Source organism: Homarus americanus, unplaced genomic scaffold (assembly GCF_018991925.1).
Source record: "Homarus americanus isolate GMGI-L3 unplaced genomic scaffold, GMGI_Hamer_2.0 scaffold23578, whole genome shotgun sequence".
In the NCBI taxonomy this organism is placed as follows: domain Eukaryota; kingdom Metazoa; phylum Arthropoda; class Malacostraca; order Decapoda; family Nephropidae; genus Homarus; species Homarus americanus.
This window is the reverse complement of record NW_024733231.1, coordinates 4,646,209-4,673,488: the sequence shown is the minus strand read 5'-3', so window position 1 is coordinate 4,673,488 and position 27,280 is coordinate 4,646,209. Positions and strand designations below refer to the sequence as shown.

The 27,280-nt window shown below is 40.3% G+C and overlaps 1 protein-coding gene across 5 annotated transcripts; it reads left to right on the top strand.

The window, feature by feature from the left end:
- The first annotated feature begins 1,244 nt into the window (after window positions 1-1,244).
- On the top strand, window positions 1,245-19,159 carry LOC121869595 (ubiquitin carboxyl-terminal hydrolase 15-like). 5 transcript variants are annotated; one of them, XM_042371036.1, is made up of 20 exons: window positions 1,245-1,262; window positions 4,866-5,030; window positions 6,180-6,283; window positions 7,798-7,952; window positions 8,140-8,236; window positions 8,699-8,951; window positions 9,548-9,677; window positions 10,118-10,291; window positions 10,954-11,112; window positions 11,434-11,616; window positions 12,249-12,353; window positions 12,971-13,101; window positions 14,582-14,753; window positions 14,968-15,082; window positions 15,435-15,541; window positions 15,656-15,793; window positions 16,476-16,588; window positions 16,728-17,029; window positions 17,249-17,337; window positions 17,907-19,159. In XM_042371036.1, the coding sequence occupies exons 2-20, from the start codon at window positions 4,894-4,896 to the stop codon at window positions 18,216-18,218; spliced, it is 2,976 nt and encodes a 991-aa protein (XP_042226970.1). In that variant the 5' UTR covers window positions 1,245-1,262; window positions 4,866-4,893; the 3' UTR covers window positions 18,219-19,159. The 5 variants fall into 5 exon arrangements, with proteins under 5 accessions (XP_042226970.1, XP_042226968.1, XP_042226967.1 ...); XM_042371034.1 differs by lacking the exon at window positions 1,245-1,262 and adding an exon at window positions 2,408-2,588; XM_042371033.1 differs by lacking the exon at window positions 1,245-1,262 and adding an exon at window positions 2,408-2,592.
- The last annotated feature ends 8,121 nt before the right edge of the window (window positions 19,160-27,280 follow it).

Here is a 27,280-nt window from a genome sequence, read left to right as displayed (position 1 = left end):
AACCTACCCTAACCTACAGTACCTACCCTGATCTTAACTTAACCTACCCTAACCTACAGTACCTACCCTGATCTTAACTTAACCTACCCTAACCTACAGTACCTACCCTGATCTTAACTTAACCTACCCTAACCTACAGTACCTACCCTGATCTTAACTTAACCTACCCTAACCTACAGTACCTACCCTGTACCTACAGTACCTACCCTGATCTTAACTTAACCTACCCTAACCTACAGTACCTTACCCTGATCTTAACCTACCCTAACTTAACCTACCCTAACCTACAGTACCTTACCCTGATAACTTAACCTACCCTAACCTACAGTACCTACCCTGATCTTAACTTAACCTACCCTAACCTACAGTACCTACCCTGATCTTAACTTAACCTACCCTAACCTACAGTACCTACCCTGATCTTAACTTAACCTACCCTAACCTACAGTACCTACCCTGATCTTAACTTAACCTACCCTAACCTACAGTACCTACCCTGATCTTAACTTAACCTACCCTAACCTACAGTAACCTACCCTGATCTTAACTTAACCCTAACTACAGTGCCTAACCTACAGTACCTACCCTGATCTTAACTTAACCTACCCTAACCTCAGTACCTACCCTGCTTTAACCTGCTATACCCTGATCCACCTACCCTGCCTAACCTTCCACAGATGCCTGACCTACCCTAACCCAGTACCTGATCCCCAGCCCTGATCTTAACTTAACCCACCCTAACCTACAGTACTCATTTGATCTTAACTTAACCTGATCTTAACCTACAGTACCACCCTGATCTTAACTTTAACCTACCCTAACCTACAGTACCTACCCTGATCTTAACTTAACCTACCCTGATCTTAACCTACCCTAACTTAACCTAATCTAACGCTAAGCTACCCCAACCAAACAAACCAAATTTAACCTACCCAAACCTAACCTTAAGCTACCCTACCCCAGATATGAACCCTGTCGGCAAACCTAACCTAACCTATCACAACAAAAGATCTTGGGACGCGTTCGATAACCCGGCCTACTTCGTTGTGGCTTGGCGGGGAACACACACACACACACACACACACACCGTTATCTAGTGACACCAAACCCTCACTGGTGGTGTTGCTGCTGGTGGTGTTGCTGCTGCTGGTGGTGTTGCTGCTGCTGGTGGTGTTGCTGCTGCTGGTGGTGTTGCTGCTGCTGGTGGTGTTGCTGCTGCTGGTGGTGTTGCTGCTGCTGGTGGTGCTGTCTTCCTTCTTCAGGTAGGTAATCAAACCCCACATACACAAACGAGCCATTATTACCATACAATACCATTGTGTAGTGTAGGCCTTTAGGTTAGACGTGACACATCTTTCCTACATCTCCTCCTCCTCCTCCTAGTTCTAGTGAAGGTAAAGTCTCAGTGCAATTATGCTGCCATATTAGGTATTAATTTACTTTAGGTTAAATAAAGTAGTTTTATTTAGGCCTATCATCTGTATATATGTATGTATGTATATATGTATGTATGTATGTATGTACAGTATGTATGTATGTATGTTTGTATCATGTACAGTATGTATATATGTATGTATGTATATATGTATGTATGTATGTATGTACAGTATGTATGTATGTATGTTTGTATGGATGTACCCCTAAGACAAAGAAAATTTTAAGGACTTGAGGAAACACTGGCGGGGGTGGGGGGGGATATGGCAACACTGCTCAGGGGGCGATGGTATCACTGACGACAGGATGATGACAAACCGTAAAGAAACAATAGTCACCACTTTGTACCATCTCTGAAACGTCTACACCACCACTCACAATTATTATAACGAATTTTAATGTTTATTGAGATTATTACATTGTAGAGTATTTATATAAAAGGATATTAATGTTTTTATTTATCTTGGGTTATTATATTATCTCTGTAATTTTTATCGTGGGTTATCTTGTTATCTCTGTGGTATTTGATATGTGCATTAGTTTGTTAGAAAATGGTTTGAGAAATGTTAGAATTACTCTCTCTCTCTCTCTCTCTGTCTCTCTCTCTCTCTCTCTCTTGACAGTTGTTGGCAGATTGAGTCAATAGGAAAATTTAGTTTTATTTATTTTTTTGTTCGGGATATGACGACATTATTGTGAGATCATTGTCACTTTCGAAACATTTTTTAGAATATATTATTTGTTATAAAGACAATAATTTATTTATTTGTATTATAGAAAGATAAAATAAAAATGTAAGTGGTGAATATTAAGGCGAAAATGCTATAGTAATTGAGGTTAATATGAGTCTTAGGGGTTAAGATACGTAGTGGAGTGGTGGTAGTATTTCCAAGTCAAAACGTATGGCGAGAGTAAAAGGCTCTGGGTGGGGGACGGGGGGGGGGCAATTTGGGGGCATTCCTTTTCAGTTTAAAGAGAGACACAGGAGAAAATACGCGTCATTTCATTCCTCCAGATTATTAGGTGTTCCATATTCGTGATATTCAAATTTGATTAAGGGGTGAACTGTTGTTATCTTATTGATAAGTGATAAGATAACAGGCACACTATCAATTGTACCTCCTGTGTCCCTACTCCCTCGCTTGTGTCTAGACGTAAGTACGTACAGTACAGTCTCTCTAAACATTGATTAATATCGTATATTTTCTCGTTTTTTTAAGGTTTTGATTGGAGGTTTTATTGAAATTTTGAAAGTTATTGGTTATTGTATATATTTTAGAGTGATATTTATATAGTAGAAATAAAAATACAGTGTGTTTGTGCTGTCTTAGGGTGTGGTCGTGTGGATAATTTATAGTGCAAGAAGTATATGGGCCACTACAAGCATAAAGGTTTTTGTTTTATTTTATTGTTATTTAAGTATTTATTTTATCCTTATAAGTATTAAAAACTATAAAATTAAATATAAATTATTATATGTTGTTTTTAAAAGAGGTTATAACGAGAATGATACTTATTGTGTCTTATTAATTTTACATCTGTAGTCCTTGTTGTTTATAAACGCCTTCATACGCTGTCATTTTGGGGAGGTAAATATTCCTTATTTTCTTATATTCCACATCTTTACATCACATAACATTCATATCATTATTTTCTTCGTGATATAAGCTGTCTATTGGGCTATATATTATTGTATTGAGATATAAATAGTTCATAGAAAAGAGTTATAGGGTGATTCGACCATTGGCCCAAGAAAGCCTGTGGGGTAGGAGATGTTGGTTCACACTCAGGGTGGGGTGGAGAAAGGAAACTCACAATGTGCTCTCTGGGAAGGCAGCATGGTTACAAGCGTTGAGTAGAGAGAGCTGGTTGGTGCCGGTGCTCAGAGGACTAGCTTGTGGGTTGCCATGGTCGCTGGCGGGAGCGAGGGCCGCCAGGCAGGAGGAGGAGGTGTTGCTTGCTGGTTGGTGTAGGTCGAAAGAGAGGTAGGTCACCACGAGGTCAGGTCTTATATAGCGGAGGTAGGCGGCTTAATAGTTGACCTCAGTCATGTAAGGCGGCGTTGGTTGCTGACCTAGACCACGAGGCATACACTGGGGAATTCACGGGTTTGGCTACTCAGCGACAAACGGCGTTTATAGGGGAGGAATCCACTAGAATACTCCCCCCTTCCCTCCAGGCGGTGTAGGAGACTTGTTGTCTGCAGGGTTGCATGGCACATGTGAGGCAGAACGGGCAGTGCATGCCACATGTGAGACATAACGGCGAGGGCGTGGATGAGCCGGCCGCTAGGGGAGACAACTTTGTCTAGATACACGAGATCTGTGGGAGAAGAGGGAGAAGGAGGGTTGTGGAGGCGATGAATGTTGTGCTTCCCTCGCGACAGGTACAGAGTTGTCAGATGTGCCTGCTGGGGTGTGTGGTCCTGGGTCAGGAACAGGGGCTGCGTCAGGAAGTGTGTCCATGACAGCAGCAGGGTGCATGACAGCAGCAGGGTCTACGACAGCAGCATGGGTGTAGGACAGTAGAGTACCTGAGGGAAAAAAGGGGTGTGTGGGGCCGCACTCAGGCGCATGGGCCACGTCGGGAGCAGGGGCTGCCAGGCAGGAACGGAAGAGGGTCCAGGACAGTGGCAGGGGGTACTGCTGGGCCGGGGGCGGCGTCTGAGGCAGGACGGTGTGTTGGGGTCGGTAGGAAGTGGTGCTTGGGGCAGGAAGAGGAGCTGGTGTCTGCTTAGAGAAGCAGTGCTGCTCTAGGGTGTCTAACCTGCGGTGTAGAGACAGTAGCTGTAGAGCCGATGAGAGCTGCCTCTGTGTGGATAAGCCAGTCTTCCATGTTGCTTGAAGACTGGGAGAGTTATCGGTTTCTCCTCCATCCTGTGTGAGAGCGAATCTCCGGGGGTCACCATTTGTGGGGTACGGGATTTTGGTTCACACTCAGGATGGGATGGAGAAAGGAAACTCACAATGTGCTCTCTGTATACATGTTGTATTGGATGTAGAATGCAGCTTGGTGCTGGGAAGGCAGCATGGTTACAAGCGTTGAGTAAGGAGAGCTGGTTGGTGAGGGTGCTCAGAGGAGGACCAGCTTGTGGGTCGCCGGCGGAAGCGAGGGCCGCCAGGCAGGAGTGGAGGAGGTGTTGCTTGCTGGTTGGTGTAGGTAGAAAGAGAGGTAGGTCACCACGAGGTCAGGTCTTATATAGCGGAGGTAGGCGTGGCTTCATAGTTGACCTCCGTCATGTAAGGCGGCGCTGGTTGACCTAGACCACGAGGCATACACTGGGGAATTCGCGGGATCGGCTACTCAGCGACAAACAGCGTTTGTAGGGGAGGAATCCACTACAAGCCATTATGAAGTTATTTAGATAATTTATCTAAGGTCCACAACAATATGACGGACAGGTGAATCATTTATCCCTTCTCTCTCAACAGATAGAGAAAGGCTCTGCAGGATAACAAGATGTATAAAATGAAGGGAAATTTTTACCCTCCCATGGGCGGCTGGCTTGATGGTGATGACGACGACTCAAACTGGGAGCAGTACAAGAGGTGGGCCAGTATCTGGTTGGAGAAAGAGCCGTCCATAAATGAGAAATGGTTAGTCTTCATACTATTTTCGTGTTTATTTCTCAACCTAAACTTTTTTTACTGTACTACTTGATTGGTTCTTCTATTTGTTATTATTTTCTCTCTCTCTCTCTCTCTCTCTCCACCTAGAATTTCAACCTGGATATCTTCACTACCGCTCACAATAATTCAGTCTATTCCTCTTCACGTGGATTCTTAATTGCTAACATTACACCAATAATAAACCTTTAACTTGAAAAAAAAACTTGTATCTTTAAAATAATAACAATATTACTCATCGATATATTAAATAAAAAACAAATCATTCACCTAGACGAAAAAAACAGCATTATGCTTGCTCATTTTTTCATTGTGACAACTGAACAATATGTATGGTAACTATTGCTGTTAACGAGAGAGAGAGAGAGAGGTTATCTGTGTGAAAAATAAAGTAATTATACAAAACACAAATAGAATGTTAGAGTACAGTATTTATCGAAGATGTTGCAGAGGGACTTTGTAATAATGATAATAAATTATTATAAAAGTAATAAAAGTAAAATTATAATTGTACAGAAAGGATAATGATAATAAATATAACTAAATAAGAGAGATGGTTGTGCAGCAATAAGAGAAACAATGGCGGATGTTGGGGATTATATATTTACTCTTGGTGTGTGTTTCGAGGAAGACTTTCAAGGTTGAAACACGTTAAGAGAAAAATTCCTAATGTCTGCTTGTGTTTCCATGGTTACTACACTCTCTAAATCATGATAATTGATCGATTTGTTGGTCATACCGGGTCAGGGAACAATCTCGGTGGATGGAAGTGACTCATGTCGGGAGGTAACTACTGTACAATTCTCTCAGATCATCTCTCATAACTACTGTACAATTCTCTCAGATCATCAGATAATGATAACTACTGTACAATTCTCTCAGATCATCTCTCATCACTGTTGAAGATAATGATAACTACTGTACAATTCTCTCAGATCATCTCTCATCACTGTTGAAGATAATGATAACTACTGTACAATTCTCTCAGATCATCTCTCATCACTGTTGAAGATAATGATAACTACTGTACAATTCTCTCAGATCATCTCTCATCACTGTTGAAGATAATGATAACTACTGTACAATTCTCTCAGCATAACCCATCTACTATGTCCACAGGTATTTTGTGAAAAGTGATTGGCTAAGTAGCTTCAGGATGTGGCTTAATTCAGACAAGGAAGACCCTGAACCGGGCCCAATAGACATCAGCGGAATTCTCGGGCGTGAGTGCAAACGCCTCCTAGGATTATACCGCTTATCTTTGTTGGGATGATTACAAGCTACAGTAAATTCTCCCGGTACCAGACTAAATCCATTCATGAGACACACCAACCCACCCACTCCACCTCTCCCCTGCCCCCCATATGAAACACCCCCCCTCCATCCCCCCCCTGTGTGTTATTGGGGGGATTTACTGTACTGTATCTGTTGATGGCTGTATTTCACAACTTCGCATCCTGGTCTCTCTGTTTCCAAGCGTCTCACGAGTTATGAAAGGGTCGCATCCCTCTCCTGCATTAATCTATGGACGCCTCTACTAGTGTATAATGCATTTAAGGGCTTTGCATATTTTATTTCTCATTGTGACCTCTGGTATTGGCGGTACTGTATCTACATTCAATATAAACGAGAGATTTATAATTGTTATCCGGTAGATTATCCATTCATTATCTTTGGCGACTGTTTATCACGACAGTACCCGAAGGAGAGTTCTTTGCTCGAGTTTATTTATATCGAGAGTCGAGGTTTTTTTGCTATACTGCCGCCACATACAGTATAGCGTTGGTCCTGACACATATGGCCTCCACAGAGAAATATGTGTTGATTAGTTTATTTTCATTGTGTCAGTTGGTAAAAGTGTTATGATTAATTTATTTTCAGTGAGTTGTAATTCCTCAGTCCAGACTTTTTTTTATATTCATGCAGTAAGAAACAAGTTTTAATACTTGTACAGAGGAAAGTTTCCAAGAGTGGCTCCTTCCCATGAGTCTGGCATCTAAAATATTACCGGTAGACTAAACCTATCCTAACCAAACCATACCTAACCTAACCCAACCCAACCCAACCAAACCAACAAGAGTAAATTACACCTTTAAAGCTGCCCCCAGTCCCCTCATCCCCACAAAAAAGATTCTTCGGCAACGACACAACACACGAAGATTAAATTATTATTATTTTTTTTGGGGAATTCTTCAAGTATCACAGCACAGTACAGGGGTATACTATGATATTATACTTTGCGCGTCTGTCTTAAGGTTGCGTTACGTGAGAAGTTGTGTTGTTCAGTCTCAGCAGATTAATTAATAGTCCCTTTATTTGTGTGAGAGAGTCATCCATATTTTATTTTATTTTTTTTTTATCAGTGTCTTATATTGCTTAGCTTTATTTATTTATTTTTGGGTCAGGTATACAGGGTGGTTCAAAAGTTTGTTTACCTTATCTCACCATCAGTACCACCATCCCTTCCTCCTACTGCCTTCTCCTCTTTCTCCATTTCCTTCTCCTCTTCCTCATCTTTTTCCCTTTCCTTCTCTCCTTGTCCTTCTCTTTACCTCCCTCCTCCTCCTATCAGTTGTAAGAAGATGAAGAGGCAGGTGAACAGGCTTCCAGAACACCCTGTATCTCAGACTGCCAAACATTGCAACCCCCAAAAAAAAAATATAATGCAATTTGTTTTCCTGTTTTAATCTCTGTAGTGAAGAGTTATTGAACCGTTGCCGTATTTTTGTGTTGACAGCGGACGATGACCTGCTCGGCGCCCCTCACAGACGAGACATAGAAGCGATCCCCGAGAATTTCTTTCAGGTGCTCTCGAAACGCTTCACCATCAAGGACAACGAGACTGCCAAGTTTAGACATGTGGTAGCCAACAAAGACTCCAGTACCCCCAAGGTAATTTGTGTTGTAATTTTATTGTGTCGAGGTAATTTTAATAACGGGTTGAGAATCCTTTGGGGGCCGTGTGTGTGTGTGTGTGTGTGTTAATTTTACAAACTGAGATAAAAAACAGTTTCCCCTACATTGATGAGTAATTTTCTTTTAATATGCCACAATTTATTTATTTATTTTTCATTTTTAGTTCATGGTGGAACGAAAACTGATGCCTGTATATTTAGCTCATAGTCGTGACTGCATGAAGTGGGATCCCTACAAGATATCTCGCGAGGACAGAATCTGTAAGTACTGCATTGATGATGAGATACTTTTACTTCTCTACATTTGTGCAAGTTACATGTTTCTCAAGATAGGAAATGTTTTCTCTATTCTGTGGCCATCATCTGTGGGTAGCAGCAGGGACGGTGGCCATCATTTGTGGAAGGTAGCTGTAGTTGGCAGTGGCCATCATCTGTGGAAGTTGGCCGTAGGGCCGGTGGCCATCATATATGGGGTGCCTTATATAAATAATGCAGTTACAGTATAAAGTTGTTCATGTACAGGTACTGTACACAGTATAGACAATACAGGTATACAGTTCATCATGTATATACAGTAGACAATGCAGGTACAGTATACTGTTCATCATGTATATACAGTAGACAATTCAGATACAGTATACAGTTCAGTATGTATATTGACAATGCAAGTACACCCCTGTATATAGTTGAGCATTACATTCTCTCTCATGTTCTATCTTTCAGTTGAGATTGAAAAATACCTCAGGACTCACTTTGAAATAGACAGGCTCCTACCAGTCCGCAATCACCACTACTGGTGTGAAGAGCAGGACATCTGGGAGTGTTTAACCAACAAGCACGAGAAGGCTGACCAAATCTACGATGTGGACGGGCGACCCAGGGTGTTTATGGTTGAGCCACAGAATCCAGATGGAACGTGGCCTCTCGATATGCCCAGGCTCCCCTCACAGCCCCAGAAGCGTGTGGGTACTAAAATGTAAGTCCGTGGAAAAGTATCCGTCGAGTCATAAGGGTGTCCCACACTCACAGCACCTTGAGGGAAATTAGCTGTGTCAGATACATTGGTGTGATAGTTTGGGATTTCTTGGGAGTTTTTAGGTACTATGAGGTGAGTTAGAGTGAGTTAAAGTTAGTTAGGTTAGGTTGAATGCATTGCCCCACAAGCCAGTGTTACTTGTGCTAGAGTGATGCTGTACTGTGTATGGGTCAAGTCTTTCTCTTTTCTCTGTGATACTTGGAATTTTTCTTTTCGTCAGTGAATTTAACTTTAATTTTCTAGTTTCGTTCTTCAATTTTGTTCAAGTTCATTGGGTTTTTATTTTAGCTTTTGCAGTTTCAAGTTAGTACAGTGGTATAACACACATGCCTCTCACCACTACTGTTCTGGGTTCAATCCCCGGGGGTCAAATATCAGAAGGGTGATACGCAGCATGACGAGAACAAAAACATGACTGGATTTCTCCGGGTACAGTACTCGAGTTTCCTCCTGCACTAACACTGGAGGTCATAACAAAGTAGTGGAAAGGATTATATAAAATACCAGCAGCCTCATGGTTCAGTTCTTCCTCACAGAATGGGTCGTTGGGGCTACGAGACACTGGACAAGATCAGAGGCGGCTGCGTGGGAAAACACGGTAGTCACCCAGGACTCATATCCTTCCAGAGTTATCAGAACAGCTGCTACATGACCTCTGTGATTGTGGTAAGAAATATGGTTGGGTTATCATTGGTGGAAGTTAGCTGAAATATGGTGGGTTATCATTGGTGGAAGTTAGCTGAAATATGGTGGGTTATTATTGGTGGAAGTTAGCTGCAGCAGACATACTATGGATCTTTCGTGAGGATGTCTAGATATCTTTACAAAAAAAAACATATAAAGCCAAAAAATCTTCTATCAATGTTGAGATTGTTAATGGTACTCGCATCTTTATTAGTACAATAATTGACAAAGTTGACATCGCTCAGAGGTAGAATTAGATAAGCCACTTGAAGATGAGCCACCCTAGTTATCAATCCTTATTTCATATAGTAATTAAATAACACCCTGTGATTATCCTTTCTAACCAGCTACCACCCCTAGACAAGAGACAAATTACAGTGTCGTTATGTTAAATTCCCGGGTTGTCGTTTTCTCCCTTACAGCAATTGGCGCAAATTCCTTCCTTGCGAGACTACTACCTCACCGACACCTACCTGAAGGAACTGAATGTGGACAATCCTCTGGGGCGGAAGGGAAGGTTCGCTAAAGAGTTCGGTCTCTTGGTTAAGCACATATGGAAAGGTTTCTTCTGTTCCATCAATGCTGTGAGATTCAAGGTAGGTTACATGGTGGTGGTGGTGATAGATAAATAGATAGGTAGATTGATGGACTAATTGATTGATTGGTAAATAGATAGATAGTGTGGACCGTTGACTGTAATCACTTGGGTCCTACAGCACTTTACGTTATATTATTTGTAATTATTCCCCATATTTTCTTGTACAATAAATAATATGGAATTAAATACAATCCCCCACTCCACTACATTAAGGTTTTTGTTGTATTCAATCCTCTCTTGCAGTATCCAATCCTCCTCTTGTATCCAATCCCTAATTTAGTATTCAATCCTCTCGCAGTATCCAATCCTCCTCTTGTATCCAATCCCTAATTTAGTATTCAATCCTCTCGCAGTATCCAATCCCTAATTTAGTATTCAATCCTCTCTTGCAGTATCCAATCCTCCTCTTGTATCCAATCCCTACTTTAGTATTCAATCCTCTCGCAGTATCCAATCCCTAATTTAGTATTTAATCCTCTCCTGCAGTATCCAATCCTCTCGTATCCAATCCCTAATTTAGTATTCAATCCTCTCTTGCAGTATCCAATCCCTAATTTAGTATTTAATCCTCTCCTGCAGTATCCAATCCCTAATTTAGTATTTAATCCTCTCCTGCAGTATCCAATCCCCCTTCTATAGTATCCAATTCTCCCTCAACAGAAAGAGATGGCTAAGTACAACCCAGACTACACTTTTTGCAACATGAACGACTGCCACGAGTTCCTGTTGTTCCTGCTGGACGGACTGCACGAGGACTGCAACCGCGTCGTGAACAAGCCGTACGTTGAGCTCCCGGAGACTGCTGGCCGGCCGGATAAGGTGAGTGGAAGAGGCAAGATGATTCTGGTGTGAGTGTTGGAAGGTATTTGCATAGACTATCTTTCTTGCTGGTGTGGTAAACAGTACTGTATTGTATAGTAGAAACAGAGCGGTAATTAAACAAATACAGTACGAGCAAAAAAGATCAACTTTTTTCCTCGTACTGAAATTACATCTTCATTATTAATAACATTACAGTACGTGCAGTGAAACCTCCATATAACGAACTTCTCTATATAATCCATTAGATGTCCGTTAAAAAGAGGTTTCGCCATACCTCTCGGCCATTAATTAATTATCTGCACTCTTTTGTCTCCTCAGGAACTGGCGGCCGAGGCGGTCGAGTACTACAAGAAACGCAACGATTCCCACATAGTGGACATCTTCTCCAGCCTCATAAAGGGCACCATCAACTGTGGGGTGTGCGGCAACACGAGCGTCAACTTTGAGCCCACACCGTGCCTCTCCATCCCAATCCCCATCGATGATTTTGTAATGAGAAAGGTACATAATTATGCCCTGTAATCACTGTAGGTACATAATTATGCCCTGTATTCACTGTCCCTTATATTTTGTAATGAGAAAGGTACACAGTTATGCCCTGTAATCACTGTACCTTATATTTTACATAACTACAGACTGTCACTGCCTTATAAAGTTATGTTGATATGCACAGTAAGTACCTCATATAACGCAACTATAGTATACATAAGCCACCGTATACAGTATATAGTGGTACATAATTATACACCATAGCTGTGTTGCTGTCATCACTATACATGTGAGACTCTGGACCTTGGGTTATATTTTGTCATTCAATCATAAACACGAAAGTCGATGCTAAAAATCAGGGACCAAATGACTGTCTGGCTACTGACCATCACAGCAGAAAAAGATCAGACTAATAAATATTGTAAGATAGATAGATATTGTTAGATGGATAAACGGTTATGTATTTATTCAGTCAAATCATAATATTAGTTTACAATTGGTTCTATAGATATACCAACAATGTACCCAGACAAAGCTCTCAATGAATACTTGGTCACTGGATGAAAGGTTAAGATCTTTATATAGCCAGTCAGTATATATATTTTTTCTAGATGGATAAAGTTTATATTTTATTCATATTACAGATGAGTTTTAGGGCCCTAGACCAGACAAAGCCAATGCAACTATTCAGAACGCCCATAAACCAGCTCATGACTCTGGAGGAAATCAAGATGAAGATCGCCAAACAGGTACAGCGCTTATGATCCTCCGTTGATTTATTCATTTGTTTTTTGTGTTCACTGATAAGGTGTATTTATCAGGTAAACGTGAGCAAAATATGTTTAATATATGTTTTTTTTACTTAGTTATATCTTATGTTAATGGAGACACATTTGTATATTCATTACAGTGGGGAGCCTGAACACAAGGGGATAAACTGTTGTGTAATGTGATGAAATTATGAAGATCTTGTGTGGGTGTGATATATCCGGCAACTTTCACTGAATTAATTTTATGCTATTTAGTCCTGTGTCTTTTCCTTATGTTTAAGAACTTTTGAGAAATTAAGAACGTCCCCCACTCTCCTCAAAAACAAAACAAAAAACGATTTATTTGGATTTTATCGACTTCTGCTAATGGCTATAATTGTTCCTTTGATTTTAAATATATTCTTATCATTTTTATCTATCATGTAATGTGGGTTAGGTTAGGTTTGATTAGATAAGGTTCAGGTTAGATTAGGTCAAGTTCAGGCTAGATTAGGTAAGGTTCAAGCTAGATTAGGTCAGGTTCAGGCTAGGTTAGATTGGGTTATGAAATTATTTTATCATTAACGTTTTACTCAATGAAATCAAACCACACACAGATTGGGTACGAGCCGTGGGAGAGACTGCAGTTAGGGAGAACCAAGGAGACAAGACTGTATCACAACTATGAGGATGAACCAAATCCTGTTGTGAAGATGTTTGGACGAGAGGGTCACCTGCCCATTTGTGTGTAAGTACTGTAACTGTTTATAGTATTAAACTTTTCACGATATGATGGTTGTGATTATAGACTGGTTTATCTAATAATAATAATTAACGGTTTATTAAAAGAGCATGGCAGCCGGAAGGCTGAAAATATACAATTACATAATTGGGAAGTGGGTCTCTTGGTTTACAAATGATATACAGGCAACATAAGTGATACAAATATGATATATAATAGGTAGTAGGCAGCTACCAAACAGGGAGGTACTACTGCCTGGGAAGATATTGGAAGCATAATGTGTTGTCTAATGGTAGACCCTGCTGCCATATGGCATCACAAAAATTGTGACCAAGTCCCAAGTTGCTGATCTGACTTTCTGCTTCATTTACACACAATTGCAGGGTCTCAATTGTTTCTCTTACCATTGACAACACAACATACATATATCGTTTCTCACTTTTGATCTTTTTTTTCATTTTTGTATTTATAGTTCTTTATTAATAATATTATTATTATTACAGTTACTGTATTATTATCATCATTATTTTATTATTTAATTTTTGTTTGTTTTATCATAAATTTTATTTATTATGAATTATTATGACTATTATTTTGATTATTATTATTATTATTATTATTATTATTATTATTATTATTATTATTATTATTATTATTATTATTATTACATTTTTGCCCCCCAGGCCCCGATGTGGGTCAGTGACCTGTGTCCGGGTGGGCTAATCCCCATAAAAAAAAATATAATAATTAGGTGTTGATAATTTTTACAGTGGCTGGGACTGGGCTGTTCTTATAGTAATCAGTACGTGCTCGTATGGGCTGGATGCGGTTGGGCAGGTGTGTGTCCACGTGGCCAGGACAGTAGCTTGGGGCAATGCAGGTGTGCTCCATCCTTCAGGTTAGGTCAGGTCAGGTTAGGTCAGATCCAGCCACACTCATTATTACACTGCTGTGTGTTCGTGCTTTTCCTTGGAGTGCACTATAGGAACACTGTTTGGTAATCAATCATTGCACTAATCACTTGAATGTTCTGTTGAATACATCCCGGTGTAGTAAGGCTGGTAGGGCGTTGGAATATAGCAGGGGGAGGGGGGGGCAGGGCCAAACAGACTCGGCCTGGCTGCTCAAACTGGGAGCGCCTTCAGGGCACGTCTTGTCTCGCTGGTGGTTGACAAGTTTAATGAATGTTTATGTGTTTCTGTGTGAATTTAGATTCTTTTTTCAGATGCGATGATTACACTTTTGTTTTATTATGGCCGTAATTTCCACATTGTTAATCTCGATGGCTGCCTACTTTTTTGTGAGAGGTAACTTTTTATTATTTTTATTTTTGGATGTATTGTGTCGATGTTTGTGTTACGTCCATTGATTTGGAGTTTTTAAAAAGCATCTGGTGGCTTTATCGGCTATCCTTAGTCAAATTACCTCCATCTATCTAGCTATAGTTCCCCTAACAGCCTAACCCATCTACTCTTTGCCCTGTTAGACTGGAGACGCCTCCGCCACCCGGAGATGAGAGCCTTGTTGACGTAAGGATTGACATCACCGTACCAAACGTCGACAGCAAGAAGGCCTGGACCAACTGGATGTGGGGCGAGACTTCCCGATTCTTCGTCCCCTTCTTCGTGAGGATTCAGAAGACCGCCACGTACGACCAGGTGAATGTGATGCTAATTTGTTCTACAGTTTTGTTTTGTTTTTTCCCGTTGTTTTGGTTAGTTTTTCGGTGATCATTATCGTTGTTTTTTTAAACCTGACCTATCCATATCAGACCTAACGAAACAATGTCAGACCTAACCTAACCTATGTTTATAATGAACAGGTTACGTCAAACTCCATTTGTTTATTTTATTTTTCATTTTTTTTTTACAGGTGTACGAAGCCATCATGGAGGGCTTCGGCGACCGCATCGTGATTCCACCCGAGAGCGACGAGTGGTGGGTGTGGCAGAGCCCGGAGGACGACAAGGAGGAGGAGGAGATCAGGAGTACGTATTAAATCATCGCCGTTTGTTTTCAGCCTCACGTTGGTCCCCGGAGACTTGTTTGTGTTGCCTGTTGTGTGTGGGGGATTTGCCTCCTGACATTGATGGCTGACAGTAGACAACAACAACTCCTGACATTGTTGGCTGACAGTAAACAAACAATAATAAGTCCTGACACTGAAGACATAACCCAACCCACTCATAACATTGAATACCTAACCTAACCTAAAAAGCTGCTCACTTTTTATTCATTGTAGGAAAAATACTCGAGAAATTGAAGGATGAAAGGGGGGGAGGGGTGAGGATTACAATCTCGTTCTGTCATTAATTGCGTAACGTTTTATGCGCCGTACAGAGACGTATTGCACCTACCCCAGCAGTGTCTACACGAAAACAGACCTGACCAACAAGAAGAACAGGTGGACGAAGAATGGCAAGCACTACCTGTTCCGTATGTACAAGGTGAGTGGTCCCTCTGTCTCTCTCTCTCTGTTACATAGGAATTACTGTATTTCTTTATATCAAAATCTCATTATCTATTGATCATCCCAAACATATTTTCTTTTATCTACGCAGAAGGCAGCTTTTGACGAGGGTCTTCCCAATCACGACAAGGCGCAGGAGGTATTCATGAATGGTGAGCCGCTGACCTTGGAGTTTCACCCGCTGTACGCTAGGAAGTATCTCATCGACAAGATCTACCAAACACCCAACGTAAGCCAGATGAAATTTTGTCCGTTCCTGTGATTTTTTTGATAATTCACATAAGGTGGAATAATTTCTGTGCATTCATTTTTTCCCCTGTGCATAAAAGTTGTATTACAGTATTAAATTTGGTGCATTTATATTAGTTTATCTTATTTATACATATACACATGTGTCATTTCTGGTTCTGATATGTATACAAGGGTATACAGTATGTGTAATAAATGCTCTCTTTTGCTCTTTTTTTATATGATATACACAAGCTATTTCCTATTCTGGTTATTTATAGTATTTTAGAATGTCTGTCTGTGTGTGCATCAACTGCTCTCTTTCTCCAACTTTATCGTATATTGCTTCCTCCTCATTTTTGGTTTATTTGATTATTCCTAAGTTTGGGTGTCCTCCTGTACTTGACTTCAGAAGTATACACTGTACCTCTACTACCTCCTCCTCCTCCTCTGCATTATATAGTGAGATGAGATAAAAAGTACGATGTAATTGTTGTTTGAGTATAATAAGACCTGGGCATTCCACCTATAATGCTCTTGAGGTGATTGATGGTTTATAGACACCCTGTTCATAATTGCATAGTTATGAAATGTGCCTTTATGACGTACCGAGATTTTCCAAGTCGTTATTGTTCATTCGCAGTCGTTAATACTTGGTATTGTTTCTTTGATGATCATTTAAGGCGACGGAATCTGTCAACTGGAAGTACGCTGACCCGCCACGTGCCACCAAGAGTCTGTACGAGTGTCTGGACGAGTTCCACAAGAACGAGAAATTGGATTCGTTAAACAGTTGGTATGTTGTTTTGTTTTCTGTTTATTGAGTGATAATAACTTGCTAGGTTAGGTTTGATGACCTTAATTTATAACAGACTAGGGAATATTGTTCGATATATTGAGTAGATGCTGATGCAGAAATATAACTTCCATTTCAGGTTCTGCAGCAGTTGTAAGGACCACACTGATAGCTTCAAGTCCTCTGGATTTTGGTCAGTGCCGAACTACCTGATAATCCACTTAAAGCGCTTTATGTTCAAACCTCCCAGTGAGGCCACAGTACGTATTAACGGCAGCGTCAACAGAGATGACAAGAAAATCAACAGCCTGGTGACGTTCCCAGAATTTGGACTCGACTTGGATCCCTACATGATTGACCCCGACCACGTGAAGGGCTCGGCCATGTACGACCTCATCGGCCTCATAAATCACGACGGCAAAACCTCCAGAGCTGGACACTGTACGTATGGGTAACCGGTGCCTGGCCACTAGATGTTTAGTAACTTATGTATGATTCAGTCCTCTTAATTGAAGCCTACTTAGTCATTATACCAAGTAGTTTGTGAGATATTAAGTCTGTTTTATCAAATAGAATTTTGTTGATTTAATTCTTGAGGAATTTGTAAGTTTAAAATAAAAAGACTTTAAAGATTACTATAAGTAATTTATTTATTTACAGACTTAAGTTTTGTGAAGTATACAGAAGATCAGTACTGGTACTCGTTCAATGATGACATGATACAACCAGCAGACCCATGCATGCTACAGGTCAGTTCTTTATATGTGAGGAGGTTATCACAGTTCTGTATTGTAATTTTTAGATGTTGATGAGTTAGTGTAATTACCTTTTTAGATGTTGATGAGTTAGTGTAATTACCTTTTTAGATGTTGATGAGTTAGTGTAATTACCTTGTTATCATTCAAAGACCTTAGTTGTAGAAGTACAGTAACATAATAAATTCATCGTCAACAAAGTTGTGGCTGTGATTCCATTTCTTGCACTACAGTCATATTACCCAGCAGCACCACACTGAAATATTACCCTTACTGTTGGTACTGTAGAGGTTACCACGGGAAGTCTATCATTATTTGTAGCATCACCAAGCTCAGATATATATAAGTGACAGTATTAGTACTGTTTGTGTTTGGTAATCTATGTGGAAACTTTGTAAGGGTGACAGAAAATTTCTGTGCGTTTGTTGCTTGTATTGAGACTCAGGGTAATTTTGTGTTAGTAAAAAGAGTGACGGATACATACCTCAGTATTACACGTGCCACTGATGGAACTTTACAGGTGTTGGATGTGAAACCGGGGTAAATTTTACACCATCTTACAGACCCGAGGGGCATACTTGCTGTTATTCAAGCGACGCGGTGTCGAGGACCTGAAGTTTACCGAACCCGAAGGCGGCGCGACCGAACCAGAAAATCCTGCCCCGAGTGACGATGAAATGGAAAAGCCAAAGGAATCATTCTCTGGGAGGACCCAGAGATACATGACCAGCCCTCTATCCATGGCCATCGACAGACCCAGCCAGGGAATGGGGATGCCTTCGTTCTTGGAAATGAACCCTAATGAATTCTCAGAGGATCTCCTGGAAATGTACGAACCAGATTTTACTCCCATGAGCCGCTATGAAAAGTACTGATGATAACGAAGAAAGGAAATGAAGTTGTCTCTGCTGATGATTGTGTCAGATGAAGCAGAAGAAATATATATACAACATTTAAGACACATGATGACCACAACAGATAACCCGGTTCATGGTGTGTTAACTGGGCGTGGTAATTCATGGCTTATTAACTCTATATTATTCTTTATATTGTTAATATAATTATAGATAATCACTTGTTATGAGGAGCTGGTCTGTGATTGGTTGGAGGAGACAGCTGGCTTAAAGGATATATAATTTTGTCAGTATATTTGGTAAAGTATTTGATGTTACATGTTTATAATAGAGGAAGATATTATTCCTAAAGGTGTATATTGCATTATCTTAATGGTTTAGACAATTTGTATGTTATATCAGTACAGTATATTCCTCTACTCATAAATAATGTTTCTTGTATTAATATTTTGTGTGGGCAAGTATGGCTCAAGCATTGACCTCATTGTCTACTTCTGTGGATTCATTATTTATAAACTGTACTGAGTCTTTTCAGTTCTAGTATCTTATGAGTCTTTTTTTTTCTACTGTAATACTAAGACTCTGTAGCTCCATACAGTATACTAGACAAGGTTCATTCCACTTTAATTAGTTGATTAGTTACACGATCAAAGTAGTTTATGCAGAAGAAAGCATTAGAGGATTATTACTACCACAAACAAGAAAAACAAAAGAGGAGCTTAATAAATTTCAATGTTCTTGAGAGATCATACTTGTACATTTGTCTCATTATTTGGGGGACTATAATCAATTTCTAAACCATTGTTGATAATATGTCTACCAAACATTATATTTCTGGTATTGTTTTTTCTTTCTTACTAAAATAAACCATTTTAGTTAATTTGCCAAAAGGTAAAATACTAGTTGTGATTTATACTGCAGAACTTATATGTATTTGTATTGAAATATAAGAGTTATAAGTTTGTATTGGTTTAATTCCATGTTATAGTGGATAGATAGTAGAGTATATAGATATGTGGATACACCAATTGTCTGGCTGTTTGGTCTGTTCTTTATTTCCATCTTCTTTGTCCAGTGTTGGTCTTTGTCCAGTGTTGGTCTTTGTCCAGTGTTGGTCTTTGTCCAGTGTTGGTCTTTGTCCAGTGTTGGTCTTTGTCCAGTGTTGGTCTTTGTCCAGTGTTGGTCTTTGTCCAGTGTTAGTCTTTGTCCAGTGTTGGTCTTTGTCCAGTGTTGGTCTTTGTCCAGTGTTGGTCTTTGTCCAGTGTTGGTCTTTGTCCAGTGTTGGTCTTTGTCCAGTCCAGTTGGTCTTTGTCCAGTGTTGGTCTTTGTCCAGTGTTGGTCTTTGTCCAGTGTTGGTCTTTGTCCAGTGTTGGTCTTTGTCCAGTGTTGGTCTTTGTCCAGTGTTGGTCTTTGTCCAGTGTTGGTCTTTGTCCAGTGTTGGTCTTTGTCCAGTGTTGGTCTTTCTTCAGTGTTGGTCTTTGTCCAGTGTTGGTCTTTGTTCAGTGTTAGTACGAGAGGAGGTTGGAGTACCTGGAAAAGACAAATACTGTTTTAGTAAAGGAGGAAACGTGTTCACAGAATCATAGGGATATGTTAAGTTAGTTTAATTGAAAAATTACTTACGGTCTTTAAATAATTTATTGGGGGTATAATTGAGAAGTACCCAAGAGAAAACTGCTGTACCCGGAGAAAACCGCTGTACCCGGAGAAAACTGCTGTACCCGGAGAAAACCTGCCATGTTTGTTAAGATGACGCTTACCAAACACTACGCGGTGTCAACTTTGATCCCCTGATGTGACCCTTTAATTTTGTTAGCTGGACTTTGTAATGTTATTGATTATATTTTAGGTCAAGTTGTACATCAAACATAAGTGTTAATATAGCCACTCTGTTATATATAAGACAATAGGGTGATACTGCTATATGATCCTACAAGTGGCCACAACCATTAAAGATTTTTCTGGACTACAACGACTTTTAAGTGTTGTGATGTGGAGTGTGACGACCTTCATCTGTGTCTTAAGCTTATATCAGAACATATGTGGACAGGCTGCCAACTGAACCATGACCTGAAGCTGCATTTATATCAGTCACTTCTTAGGCTCACGGTCTCCCCCACTAACTAGACCTTGCGGAACACCACAAAGGCCCTCGTGGCTACCAATCCTTCCTTGAAGAAAACACAAACTGCTAACCTCCACACCCCCGAGGTATAACTTGACCAGTTCATCCTCCGGTCGCCCTTTGCCGTCATTGCATAAACCTGCATATTGAGGCATATCCCGGAGACAAGACGTGATGATGGCGCTCCAAGTGGGGGAACACCACACTTGACTGTGGCTCTCAAGCTACTGATGGCACACAATTCAATGGAGATAATTAAATGTACTGTACACTATACTATACTACTGGCAAGTACTGAATTGTTTCTTTTATTTATTATTTCACCACCAATTGGTTTACTGGCTGTTTAGTTTGTTCTTTGTTTCTGTCATGACCTTTATTGTCCACTGTTAGCACAGGAGGAAACTTACCATGTTTGTCATCTACATTAACAATATTGGTAATCATATATCAAAGAACACAATCCAGTTTGTGGACTACAAGAAGATATAGTGGAAGGTGGTAAGTCAGATGAGATTATGTAACCATGCAAGAACTTGTGTCCTATGACTGGGAGTTGTTCTATTCCACCAATATGTAAGACAGCAGTACAGTACAACAACCTTCTAGGATACTTTAATGCTGTTAATAATGGCAAACATGTCACTGTGACATCAGAAGACCCATGTGATGTCAGGAACCCAACATAACCTAACCAAATCTATTGGTTGCAATATTGCATGACCAGATACTACCAATTGCAATGTTGCACAAGCTATGGTAATCTTAACTAACTCTATTTTCATTGGAAAATAATATTAAAATATAAAATATAGTCAGATAAAAATGACCTTATAAACAGCAGCTGTGTTAGTTTATGTTTTAGCAGGCAAGATGGACTTAGGTTTCTGTAACCTATAATCTAACCTCCCCTCCCCCAACCCCTGATTTCCTCATGAGTCCCCAACATTGTATATTAGGACAACAAAATTATGTTTATCTGGTGGTTTTTGAGGAATTTTGAATGATTATGACCTTGATTTCCGTTGAGAATCACAATTTTTTGGGGAGGGGTAGAGAGGGGCCATAACTCAGAAACCCTGGAATTTACTAAGTGCCAAATTGTCACATGAGTGGTACAGTACCAAAGTCACCTGTGGTTGACAGCCTGTTTACTTCCCCGAGTCTTGGCAGGCCTATTAATATTTGTCCTTCAAGTACATTACAGTCATGAATCATATTTATCTGTATGCTGACACAATTTGTGTTTTGAAGAATTATCACAGCATTATGAACTGCAGGGAGATGAAGACTCCCATGTTGCCAGAAGTCTTCTTTGACAGGGAACTGACATTAGTAGGATGTTGATGTTGGTGGGTGGTCCGTTAAGAGTAAGGTTGAGTTTAAGTGATATTGATCTGCCATGGGATTACCAGGGGTCCCCCAGGGGCTCCATGGGCCCTACAAGGGGCAAAGGCCCCATGAGACAACCAGGTGGCTCCTAGGGGCCGTATGGAACTACCAGGTGGCTCCTACTGAATTAACTGAAGCCCTTCCAGGGGCAATGGGACTACCAGGGGTCACCCAGGGGCCCCATGGTAATACCAGGGATTCCCCAGCTGCCCCATAGGACTACCAGGGGTCCCATGGTAGTGCTAGGGATCCCTCATTGGTCCATGGGTCTACTAGGGGCCCCATAATACTACCAGGGATCCCCCAGGGGCCCCATGAGACTACCAAGGATTCCCCAAGTTGCCCATGGGACTACTAGGGGTCCCTCAGGGGCCTCATAATACTACCAGGGATCCCACAGGGGCCCCATGGGACTGCCAGAGGCCCCATGGGACTACCAGGGGCCCTATTGGATTACCTTGGGCCCTACCAGGTGTAAGGGTCCAATGGGACTACCAGGGGTCACCAAGGGGCCCCATGGGAATACCAAGGATTACCCAGGGGCCCCTTAGGACAGAGAGAGAATTATAGTACCGCTCCTCCACATTATAACACACACTACCTCAGTAAGAAATATAGTTATGATTTAATATAGTGAAGAGGCCAGACCAGAGGCATTACCTGTTGTTGGCCTTACCTGTCCTTAATTAATGAGGGGATTATTTCTCTCTCTCTCTCTCTCTCTCAATTTACTACGTATTATTGATAGTGAACATAACAGTAGACCACATGTACTAAGCAGTGGATGATGTGTGTGTGTGTGCTTCACCTTTACTGCGACCACCATACCTCTACCAGGAATCTGACTTAATACCAATGAAAACAAAAGTGTGTGTCGTGTTCACTTGACACCAGCTGAGAGACAAAATTTACCCCGAAACTCTATTTTGACCTTAACATGCAGAGGTCAGCTTATCATGTGTTTTTTCACAGGAAGATTACTAAAAGATGTGGCATCATATGGTATAAACGATATATTTGCTATTTTTTACAGTATAATCACAGTCAAGAGATGTAAGCCTGGACTTGTGCAGTGAGTGGTGATGAAGCTGACTCATAGATGGCGCGGGTGGCAGCATCACTCCGCTAGTTGCTCCTCAGTGGTGATGAAGCTGACTCATAGATGGCGCGGGTGGCAGCATCACTCCGCTAGTTGCTCCTCCGGGTAAACAACGCCCTGGTCACTCAGGTCGACGCCATTTTGGTTGCACGGAAGATAATTGTGAAGAGCCTCAAGCGTCCCGTGAACTTATACAGGATACAATATATTCTGGTGATACAGCCCCGTGAATGTATACAGGATACAATATATTCTGGTGATACAGCAGGGAGGTTTTAATCTTTCTGACTCGCCCATGACGTACATCAACAGTAGAACAGGAGCTGCTGTGCACCGGCCTATTGCACAATGTAAGTCCACTTAACCAAGGTTAATTTAGGGAAGTCATCCAAAGAGTATTTCCATTATGGTCCGCGATAAATAGATCCTTAGTCATTAAAATTACCATCCACTTTTGTGTTGCCAAGGTGTAGAAAACGGCTACCACCAAAAGTTGTTTGTTGATTTTGGTATACTAATTGTTTTGATTATTTTAAGTATATTAATAGAGATGACAACTTTCTATTATGATTTTAAGTATATTTTTGTTATTTACTCTATCCCGCTCCTCCCGGCGCCATTTTTGTTGTTTATCTCTCGCTAATTCCCTCGTTTCTATAAATAATATTGGTGACTCTTCCACGTATTCCTCCTCGCCATTGCTGATTTATATCAACCTTAAGTTGTTTAACACATAAATTAACACGATAATGCATAGAACCTGACCTAACATACCCAACCTATGGGTATGTTAGGTCAGGTGTTCTCTGCATATTGTCTTTTGTGTTTAATATGATAGTAAATTTGTATAAGCGCACCCAACTTTGTTGGAAGTCAAAAAATAAATTTTTCAAGTGTATTTGTGTGTGTTTAGATCGGTTATGACCTTCATTTCCGTCGGAAATTTTCCGTTTTTTTTTCTCAAATTTTTGTTGTTGGGTCGTTTACCGAAAAAAAAAAATAATGGCTAAGCGAATACAAAATGAAAAAAAGAAAACACTAGAAAAACATAAATCAAACCAAACCTAACCTAACTGACTCACCATGTGATGGAATCACTAATTCTTACCCTATTGGCCTGGTTCTCGTGCGTCATTGGAGTTACCACAATGCCTCATATGTTGGTCTGGACATTTACATTCGTTCTTGCACTTAAGACACTTTACTGAGGTCGGGAGAACACCATGAGATCGATAAATTGCTATAATTTCTTCTTTTTAAAAAAAAATGCAATTAACTCCATATAATTGAAGTGACACCCATCGCAGACTTCCATGGTCAGAAATGAATTTGAATTTCGAAATAAAAATCAATTTTGATTGGCCCAAAAATACCTTTAATTAAACTAAAAATCATTTTAATTGGTTGCAAAAAACAAAACTCTTGATTGGCCGCGTGACGTGTACGGGAACGCATGCGCGTGATGATTTATGAAGGAGACACGCAGTGTGGGAGGTGAGGTAGACGATAATGGTGGAAGATTAATGGAAGAAAATAGAGAAAATTTTGGATACTCTATCTCCGTTATTATACATTTGTGTCGGTAATGTAATAGATAAAAATTATCTTGTAATTAGACGTCTTGTATGATACTAGATTAGGGGTAGGAATGTCCGGTGCAAAAGTGTAATAATACCAATATGATGTTAGTGTGTAGAAAAAATTTCAACCAATTCAGACAAGTCCTTCTGGTGGTAGCCGTTATCTACACCTTTACCTTTTGCACCAATACGCTGCCTCGTCAAAGAAGAGAACATTCAAGGTGATACTCTCTATTTTTTAATAGATTTTATGTTCGTTAGCTCGTGTTTATTAACTATTTAAAGGTAAATTTATGGCGACTTCTGTGATGCAAACACCATCAATTCTTTGGCTTTTTCAATCAATTAAATGGTACTATGATTTCAGGCTTGATGATGATGTAGGAGATATTGAAGAAGCTGTTGGTGATAATTATGAAGTGGCAATGGTGAGATGACCTGGTGAAATAAGAGATGAACCCTCGTCCTCCCTGTGGTGAAATGAGAGGAGATGAACCCTCGTCCTCCCTGTGATGAGATGACCTGGTGAAATGAGAGGAGATGAACCCTCGTCCTCCCTGTGATGAGATGACCTGGTGAAATGAGAGATGAACCCTCGTCCTCCCTGCGTCGCCTCAGTAGGTAAGAGTAACCTCTAAATTATATGTTAACATTTTCTATAACTCAATAATTATATCAGTAAGTTTGTTTAGCACATAATTATTTGTTATATATGATGAAAATACTTATATAATTTATTATTGTTTACCTTAACTAACTAAATATTTATTATTAGTTTATTACCATGAAATTGGGTAATTTGGTGATGTACACTCGGTAAACCATGATCTCTAGCCCACCTGGGTCCGTACTAGAGGTTAGAACAGTGTCCTTTCTGGACGGGGGCCCACTCTAACTATCACGAGGCAACACACGCACGAACACACAGTCATAGTACGGCTGTATAGATGACTTTATGTATAAATATTGTTTGTGGCATTTTATACTCTGCATTATCTTAATTATATATGAACATGAAGAAAAAATACCATAGGTTGTAGTTACAAAAGTATGAATGGAAATAAACACTTCCAAACCACCCAGTGACTCCACACAACGTGTGTGTGTGTGTGTGTGTGTGTGTGTGTGCGCCAGACCACGATGCTTCCCATCATTCACATGACTATATGAAAAATTGTGTTTAATTTAACTACATATTTCAAAAACCTTAAATTACATGTGGATCAGTCACTCCTCATTTGACACACTTATAGTGTAATACTTTGACCCTTGAATTAATTAAACAAATTTACAGTTGAGTGGTCCTTCAGTTAACGAGCACAATTCGTTCCAGAAGGTTGCTCGTTAACCGAAAAATTCGTTAACCGAAGCCATTGTTTCAATGGGTTTTTTGGGTAATTGGTTCCAGCTCACTGAAAATTACATACAAACTAAAAATAAATGCAGTAAAGTACACTGACTTTGAAGTGTGCATGTAATAGGCTGTTGGATGATGATGGGAATTTGCATGGGGGTGGAGGAGAAGGGAGAAGAGAAGGCATTGGGGTGGAAGAGAAGTCACCCATGCTTCATACCGCCATTTCACCCATAAAATTTTAGTTCACTTGGTGTAATTCAAGATTATTTTCTTTAAATCAACACTGCACTGCATTATATATTGTCTATGTAAAATATATTTCAAAATGACCAATAATTTGACTGGAAACACAGAAAAAAAGCGTTTATGTTGAGTCTCAAACTAGATGTTCCTCTTAGGCACCTATGTCCCTCTTGTTGATGTCTTGTTTATTTTAACTTTTTAATTCTTTTGGGGCAAATAATTTTGTCCAGCTTAAGCGATATCCGCCTCAGTTGGGTCCACCTTAACGAGGTTTTACTGTATATCTCAAACAGGATGGATTCAAGAGTAGATCCTTGTGCTACACCACTGAGAACCTTCTTCCATTCTGATTGTACACCATTTATGACCACCCTTTGTGTCCTGTGTTTGAATCAGTTGTTAATCCACTTCAAAATTTTGTTTATGATGCCATGTGGTTGGATTTTAGAGACTACCTGTGAATGTGGGACTCTGTCAAGTGCCCTAGAAAAATCCACATACACTTGCGGTCAAAAGTTTGCTCGATCCCACATGAGATAAAATAGCACACCCACATCAGACGATAGTCAGGGTAAGTCAGTTCAGAGACTCTGTTTCACCATGGGAGCAAAATTATGACCTCAACTGTACAACACGTCCACTGGTAAGCCTTGATCCATGTAGTCTGTTACCATTTCAAGGAAAATGAGTAAATGTGTTAAACAGGATATTCTCTCCATGAAATTGTGTGATGCATTGATCAGTCAGGTGTTGGAAGAAGGCATCCCTCAGAGTTTACAGACACAGTGCATATAGTGAGTTGACATGAAGCAAGGGTCAGGTGTGTGTAGTGGTTGTGGGCCAGAGTTAGTTTTTCCCTGACGTGGACCTTGTGACTCAACCTCAGTTGTCAAGAGTACATTACGGTATATACTGAATGTTTATTTTTTTTCACTGGTGGGTCCTGTCATGTGTTGTGTGAGGAATGAGTTGAGGAGTAGGTCAAGGAATTCTCCTCCAGCTTGTGTGGTAACAGCTTGTGTGGTAAGAGTCACCCAATCTACTGTCATAATGAGAACTTGTCTTCTGGATGACTCTATGGAGTCTGCCACTTCTCCCTGTGAGGCTGAGTCATCCTTATAACACACACCTACTCTCACCTTGCGTTTGTTTTATGCTATTAGTTCACATCAAATAGATTCAGACAATATAATTTCATTTAGCTGCTCATTACTGGTTACTGTCAGGTGCTCCTTAACATACAGTACAGTAGTACACCACCACCTCTTGTAGCCCTGTCCGTTCTGA

Excerpts from the sequence above, each read along its gene's own strand:
- LOC121869595 (XM_042371036.1), top strand. The coding sequence starts at position 4,894 with ATGTATAAAATGAAGGGAAATTTTTACCCTCCCATGGGCGGCTGGCTT. Across the intron at positions 7,953-8,139 it reads AAGACTCCAGTACCCCCAAG|TTCATGGTGGAACGAAAACT; the intron begins GTAATTTGTGTT and ends TTTCATTTTTAG. Across the intron at positions 8,237-8,698 it reads ATCTCGCGAGGACAGAATCT|TTGAGATTGAAAAATACCTC; the intron begins GTAAGTACTGCA and ends TCTATCTTTCAG.